At 48.5% G+C, this 7,863-nt stretch overlaps 1 protein-coding gene across 1 annotated transcript; it reads right to left on the reverse strand.

Annotated features, from left to right (window-relative positions):
- Positions 1-327: 327 nt before the first annotated feature.
- Positions 328-5,812, reverse strand: RMI2 (RecQ mediated genome instability 2). Its single transcript, XM_043456264.1, has 2 exons — positions 5,475-5,812; positions 328-1,449 (listed from the first exon to the last, which is right to left on the reverse strand). The coding sequence occupies exons 1-2, from the start codon at positions 5,770-5,772 to the stop codon at positions 1,301-1,303; spliced, it is 447 nt and encodes a 148-aa protein (XP_043312199.1). The 5' UTR covers positions 5,773-5,812; the 3' UTR covers positions 328-1,300.
- Positions 5,813-7,863: the final 2,051 nt, after the last annotated feature.

Genomic DNA, 7,863 nt, shown 5'->3' on the forward strand with positions numbered 1-7,863 from the left:
GGTTACAGGGCAGGGAAGGATGAACAGTCGGAGCACAGAGGACTCTCAGGGTAACAAAGCTATTTCCTTATAATACTGTAACAGTAGATACATGATATTATGCCTACTGTATGTCACGAAGATTGACTCTTGATGTCAACGACAGACTTGAGTTAATAATAATATATCAATGCTGCCTCATAGACTTTATCAAAGGTATCACACCAATGCAAGATGTTAATAAGGGGGAAACAGAGGGCATGTAAAGTACCTCACTATAGGTTCTGCTCTTTTTTTTCCCCCTAGAAATCTAAGATGCCTAAGAAATAAAATCCATTAAAAAGAATATAGCATAGGAAACAATTTATTGGTGGTAGAAACCAACTCCAGCAAAAGTCTACAGCAATGGGGAACAAAACCTCACCCCCTCCCTCCCCTGATATTTACAACCTAAGGAAAAGTGAAGGTTGGGTAAGAAGCAGAGAGCAGCCACACAACATTCAATACAATCACCACCAAACTCCATTCCCTACAGAAAACACCGTGAAGACTCTTATCTAACCAGCAGGCTGCCCCTCACAGCGTCTCATCAAAAGTTACGAGACAGGAGTTTAGTTCATGCCTGCAAGTCATTCTTCATCTTGACTTTCATTTCAAGAAGAAATTCTGAGGGTGTTTCAACATTCCCAAGGGAAGGAAGAAGGGCAGGCATCCATGTCCAGCTCTGCAGAGAAGGGACCTCACATTTAGGGCTGAGTGGCGTCTGAGGCAAAAAGAGGGCTGTGTCTCTGAGAGGCCCCAGAGCCTGCAGTCAGAAAATGCCATTTGACTTGCAAGCTGGATATGGAAGCTGTGGATGGAGCAGACGCGGGGCCATGAGGTCATTCCTTTTTTACGCAGCCTCTTTTCCTGCCCATAACCATGCTTTTCATCTCTGCGGGCCGTGACTGAGGTTCAAATTCAGCCTCATAAAACAGGGCCGCGGTGGTAATGGAAAAAGCATCATCACTTGTAAAACTTGGAAAATGCAGCATGAGGTTTCGGTGTGCTTCAGGGAGAGAGAATTAACACAGAGGAAAAAGAAAAAAGAACAAAACATCTGCTTTTCATCAGCAAACAGTCAAAGCAAAGGGCAGCAGGGGCTGAGTTCACTGGAGTGTCCCAGCATTTAGAGGTTCCTGCATCTGGACTGCTCGGAGCAAAGCTTTCTGATAAACCTTTGAGAAATATATATTGAGTGATGTCCACGAAATCCACAGGGTGAGAATGCAAGTTGTTCCAGAACTTCGGTTGTTTTTTTTATCGCCGGTTCCAACATCATCTAAGGAATAAGCTTGTGTAAATCTTCCACTTCCAGCTCCCACAAGCTTTCGTGGAGGGGATTATCTGAAAGATCTGTCATCTTCACAGCCTGCAGGCAGGGCTCAGGGCTGCAGGCCTGAACCACTCCCATCACCATCACATATTTTCCTGGAAGAAGAAAAGCTGGGTGGTAAAAGTCCATACTGATAGAGAAAATACAAACAAAGCAGAGATAGGAGTCCTTGAGAGGGTTTAACTTTATCAGGGAGGCAAAGTGAAGACCAAAAAAAAAAAAAAAAAAACCCAAAAAAATGCAAACAGTAAATACCAAAATGCCAAGGTGATCAAAATACTTATAGTAAATTCCACAGTTAACCTAGAGAATGACATCTGTATCTTTGGCTTCTGGTTTTCAAATGTTAAAATCAGAGCATACAGCATAAAGCTATCCTGCCAAGAAATGGAAGAGGCGCTCACACCAGAGGATGAGTTGTAATTAGACAGTCTGCTCTAAGGCAGGACTTCCCAGGTGGCTCAGATGGTAAAGAGTCTGTCTACAATGCGGGAGACCTGGGTTTGATCCCTGGGTTGGGAAGATCCCCTGGAGAAGGAAATGGCAACCCACTCCAGTACTATTGCCTGGAAAATCCCATGGATGGAGGAGCCAGAAAACCCTTAGCTTTTCCCTTCTCCCTGTTCTTGCTTAATACAAAAGCCTGTGACTGGTCTCCATGTACAAGACTGGTCCTCTTTCTGCATGGACAACTCCTGACAGAGGATGGTTGGATGGCATCACCGACTCAATGGACATGAGTTTGAGCAAACTCCAGAGGTGGTGAAGGACAGGGAAGCCTGGCGTGCTGCAGTCCATGGGGTTGCAAAGAGTGGGACATGACCGAGAAACTGAACAACTCTGACAGCCCCAAAGCAAAAATCCAATTCCCCTTCACGTTGCCACAAGAACTGGGCAGTGAAACCATTTACTTCAGATTGGGACTACGAACCCAGCCAAAACCCATGGTCTTCCAACTGAGATCACAGACCTGGTTTCGGGACCTAATGAAGTTCAGGTTCTTGATGTCTTATCACAGAAAGAATTCAGTGAGAGACAGAGTGATAGGTAAGAAGTGGATTGATTCAGAGAGAAACACACTCCACAGACAAGAGTGTGGGCCATTGCAGAGGGCAAGTGCAACAGCCTCAAAATGTGGCATGGTTAGCTTTTATGGGCTGGGTAATTTCATAGGCTAATGAGTGGGAGGATTATTCCAACTATTTTGGGGAAGGGGCAGGGATTTACAGCAGCGGGGCCACAGCCTACTTTTTGCTCTTTGATGGTCAACCTTGGAATTGTCATGGCGCCTCTGATTGCTGATTGAGGATCAAGGTCTAGTCGAAGTTGACTGGCCTGCCATTTTGGACTCATCTGATTCTAATTGGTTTATGTTGTGTCCTCGGGCTGTGTCATTCTTTCAAAAGTTGTGCCTTGCCCCCTTCCCTCCTCTTTCAGCAGGGGCGGCACCCCCAAAACGCCCTATCGTTTCAGCTGCCTGGGACCAATCTCCACCGCCTCCTGCCGTCAGCTGGGCACATGCAAGCAACTCATCGAGAGGGCAGGCTGCCATTCAATGATCTCATGACATATTAACCGCGACACTCTTCCCATTCCCTTGGGGAAGTGGCTCTCCTTGAAAGCAAAACTTGGCCAGTCTTAACCACACAAAACTCAACTGTGTAAAAAAAAAACCCAAACACAGCAGGAAAAGCAGGCACGCAGCCAGCCTCCACTGCGTGCCCCTGCAAGGCCGCTTTAATCATACTGCTTCCAACATCAGGGCTGGGTTTGCACCCGGGCCCCGGGGCTCTGACGGAAAGAAGCCAGGAGAGCGGATACCTTACCCTCTGGGCATCAGCCCCTGGTACTACATACTGAGGTTTCCCTGAACCCATCTCTGCTTTTGACCTGAGCAAGTGACTCTGGGCTCCTCAGTGACGGAGGCTCATTATAAAAATACACTTGACATACCCCTCTGAAGAGGCCTGAAATACTACGGGAGATGGAACCCTCGGAAAATGACTGAAGACCCTGGAAAGGAAGAGCAAACCCACAGAGATTCCAACAGGAGAGGTAATCCACACACAGGAAATCTGCACACACCGCGGCATATAACACAAATAGACAGATGAAGCCGAAGGACTAAGTTGTTCTTGCCTTTCATGATCAGCCAACCTGGTTACTTAGTCTGGTTCCTTCTACCCGCAGCCTCTCCCCTGATGAGTCTCTCTCCACTGTCTCTCCTTCCCCACTTACTCCCTTCCATCTGGCCTTCATCCCATGACCTCACAGGCCTGGATCAGCTGTCCCTCTTCAGCGCCCACAGCATCTTGCACTCAAGCCTATGACACATCACTTTGTGTTTTAATGGCCTGCTTACTCTTCAGGCTTTTCAATCAAACCTTGGTATTAATTACCAAAGTAGTTACCGACTTGTCAATCAAACCTTGGTATTAATTAGCAAGAGGAAATGGCAAGGCCCAGGCATGTAGGCATTCAGGCCAGTGGGTAAGTCATTGGGCACTGGCCACTGGGTACCTGTGCTGTGCTTAGTCGCTCAGTTTTGTCCAACTCTTTGCAACCCCGTGGAACACAGCCCACCAGGCTCCTCTGTCCTTGGGATGTCCTAGGCCAGAATGCTGGAGTGGGTTGCCATGCCCTCCTCCAGGAGATCTTCCCAACCCAGGGATCACACCCTGGTCTCCTGCTTTGCTGGCACATTCTTTACTGTTTCAGCCACCAGGGAAGCCCACTCAGGTACTGACTGGTATCATCCTCATACCAGGGCTGAAGCCACCCGTGGGAGACAGTCCCAGCTTGCCTTCAAAGAGCACTGCCTAGGGACCAAGACACCAAACAGCTCAGGCTACGTGCTATACCAAGGGCCGGAAAACGTTTTCTGTAAAGGGTCGGATACTAAATATTTCAGGCTTTGAAGGTCACAAGGTCTCTGCTGCAACTATTCAAGTCTGTAGCTGTAATGAGAAAACATCCCCAGACAATACCTAAATGATTGTGTTCTGTGAAGACTTTATTTATGGACCCGGATATTTGAATTTCATATTCTTTTCATATGTCATGAAATCTTTCGTTTTTTCTCAACCGTTTGAAAATGGAAAAATCAATCTTAGCTCACAGGCCAAGCAAAAGGAGGTGGTACCCTGAGGTTTGCAGACCATGTCTAAATAAACACTGCAATGGAGGGCAGACAGAGAGGGAAGTGGAAGGATGAGAAGCGTGCAGGAGCATCACATGGTAAAAAACCATGGTCACAACCCTCACTATGACCTAGGAGCTGTGTTAAGGCCATTTTTAAAATGGACTGAATCCATACAACAGGCAGCAACTATTAGTCCCTTTGAAAGGCGGCCCAGAAAGGTTAAGAACAAATTCTCCAGGGAGAACATCCGAAAAGGGGCCGAGCCAGTTCAACCTAACGCTGAGAATAGTTGTCAGAAAGACAGACCCCCACCCTGCAGTAGTCTAGCCCAGTGGTTCTCAAAGTGTGGCCCCCAGGCCAGCAGCACCTGGGAGCTGCTTAGAAAGTTCTCAGCCCCACCCAGACCAACTCTGAGGGTGGCACCTGCCAGCAGAGTAAGTCTGATGCACGCTCAAATGTGCACACCCCGAGTTTAAAAGGAAAGAGTAGTGACTACAGCCTGACAGTCACATGAGGCAGGGGTACAGCAGGGGCCCCCCACTCCTGGGAACTGGGGACAGCTTCCCTAAGGAAGGTACCTTGAGTCCAGTCATTAGGGATGAACAGAAGTTCCCCACTATGGTATTTTCCAAAACTTGATGGGGGGAGGGAGGGGAATCACCCCTGCAGAGGAGGCTTTGTTACTGATGCTGGGGCGGGGGGCGGGGGGGGGGGCGGTCCCTCTCCCGGAGATTCCAGCTGGAAAGGCTGGTGCAATCCTAGGAACTTGTATTTTTTAAATGGGCTGTGGGCTGTGGGTGATGCTTATCATCAGAACGTCTTGGCTGGTGCCTGGCTGGGAAGGGGCAGGAAGGAAGGGTATGGAAGCTGGTGACCAACAGGGCAGCACTGCAAAAAGACCTGGAGGTGGGACGGCATGGCCCCGCCTTCGGGCGGTACAAACCGAGGACCAGCCGAGGGTTCGAATCCGGCTGTTACCTGGGACGAGGCAGGGCCGCCCGCGGGGCACCCGCTCCAGGCCGCGAACCGAGAAGAACCCGCTCGGGTCCCGCAGCCGCGCCTCGCCGCCTCCGGCCTCCACCACAGTGCCCTGCATCCACACGGCCGTCAGCTCCAGCGGCTCGCGGCCCGCCGCCGCCCGCGACAAGCGCCACGAGCCCGGGCCGCCCTCCGCGTCGCGCCGAAGCTGCTCCGCCAGCACCTTGAGCGGCGGCAACCGAGGCAGCCTCACGGCCGTGGGGCCGCTACTGGGTAACGACTCCGTGGGCGCCGCCATTCTGCCTCGCCTTCGCTTTCCCGCCAACTTTGATGAGCGGGAGGCCAGGTCCGCGGCTACCAATCAGAGGCGCGCTAGCGGGATCGACCAATGGTCGGGGCCGGGAGGCGGGGCCGCCAGGCCGAGTGGCCCCCCCCCCCAGCACAGGAGTGCGCATGCGTACATGAAGTAAATAAACGCCCCGCCCTCCAAGTTAGAAATGAAAGGATGAAATGAATTAAGAGAGAAAAAAATAAATGAAGGAGGGAGGTAAAGAACTCCTTGTCTCCACTCACCTCAAAATTTGGTGTGCACGCAAATCATTTGAAGAATGTGAGAATTCATCTTTACATCGTCTTGCCTAGTACGGTTCTGTGAGGCTAATAAATACTAGCAAACACTGAAATGAACAGTAGCAATGATGAGGCTATGTTTATTGTAAGTTATCAAGAATCGAGTGGAGAGAAAAGGCTGGGACACGTACAGCTAGTAAAACTGCCCATTCTTTTATTACTATGTTTATTTATTATACTTTAATAACATTATAAAATAATTTAAGTTAATAAGATATATTACTATATTTTTCACAAAAGGAATTTACGTTCATTATAGAAAATTTAGGAAAGGAAATCTAGAATAAAAAAAAAAAATGTAGAAATCATTCAGAGATATCCACCCACTGTTGGTGTATTAGCATCCAGTTTTCAAAATATATACACACAAATATTGTTTTGTATATTGCTTTCAGTTAATAATAAATATCTTTCCATATCAACAAATATCCCTCTGCTTCCTCTTGAGTGACTGGATAAGATTCTATTTGTCTCATCACCTACATAACCAATATCCTAGAGGAGGACATAGGCTATTTTCAGCTTTTCAGTTTATAAATCGTTACAAAGAACCTTACAGTGAAACTACTTAGAACTAAATTTTTGTTCATGTTTCAGATAAATTTCTAGAAATGGAGTGAAAGTCGCTCAGTTGTGTCTGACTCTTTGTGACCCCATGAACTATACAGTCCATGGAATTCTTCAGACCAGAATTCTGGAATGGGTAACCTTCCCTTCTCCAGGGGATCTTCCCAACTCAGGGATTGAACCCAGGTCTCCTGCATTGCAGGCAGATTCTTTACTGGCTGAGCCACAAGGGAAGCCCAAATGCTCCCTAACACTTGCATGTCCTCAATCAGTCAAATCCTAAACCAACCAATCCTTTAAGTCAAGACCAGTGGTCAGGAGACTTTGTCCTCCTGGGATCTACTGCAATACCAGGCTTAGAGTATTCGTCAAGAGCTCAATTTTTATAAAGCAGCTAAGACATATTGGAAAAGACCCTGATGCTGGGAAAGATGGAGGGCAAGAGGAGAAGGGGGAGAGGATGAGATGGTTGGATGGCATCACTGACTCAATGGATATAAATTTGCCCAAACTCTGGGAGATAGTGAAGGACAGGGAAGCCTGGCATTCTGCTTGGGATCCATGGGGTCATAAAGAATCAGACACAACTTAGCAAATGAACAGCAACAAGACATACTGAACAAGGCTCTGTCCTTAGAGCTTTGTAGGGAGACTGTACTACAAATGTGGGGAAACTGAGGTTCACAGAAGCTAGGTGGCTTACCTACAGCCTCCGTGGAAGTAGACTCTGTAGGGTCCTGGGCTCTATACCTCAACCCTAAGCTGCAGAGTAACCAGGTTTCTAACTTGGAAGGAAGTGGGGATTTTAACCAAGAGAGAGTCTCACCCCTTCTAGCCTGATGGATCTCTACTGGCCTTACCCAAGGAAGGCCAGGAAAGTGATGGGGAAGGGAGTAAAGATGGAAATTTTCCATTGCTCTCTTGGCCTTCAAAACACAAGTCTGGGGGGCTCCTGCCCAAGCGGAGTGGGTATGCCGTGGGTCCCGCCTGGGGGCTGCTCAGAGGCAGGTGCGAAGGTGGTCCTGGGTGCAGTGGCAGCAAGTCCTCCCAGAAGGGGAAAGCATCTTAGGTGCGAGGGATGAAGAGGACAGGAAAGGGGGAACTCAGACAGAGGGAAGGGGCAACCCGGAACTGAATTGGAACAGGTTGCCTGAGAACGAGCTAGTGACATGGAAGGAAAGAAGGAGAAATT

The sequence above is a fragment of the Cervus canadensis genome, chromosome 32, assembly GCF_019320065.1.
Source record: "Cervus canadensis isolate Bull #8, Minnesota chromosome 32, ASM1932006v1, whole genome shotgun sequence".
In the NCBI taxonomy this organism is placed as follows: domain Eukaryota; kingdom Metazoa; phylum Chordata; class Mammalia; order Artiodactyla; family Cervidae; genus Cervus; species Cervus canadensis.

Excerpts from the sequence above, each read along its gene's own strand:
- RMI2 (XM_043456264.1), bottom strand. The coding sequence starts at position 5,772 with ATGGCGGCGCCCACGGAGTCGTTACCCAGTAGCGGCCCCACGGCCGTG. Across the intron at positions 1,450-5,474 it reads GCGGCCCTGCCTCGTCCCAG|GAAAATATGTGATGGTGATG; the intron begins GTAACAGCCGGA and ends TTCTTCTTCCAG.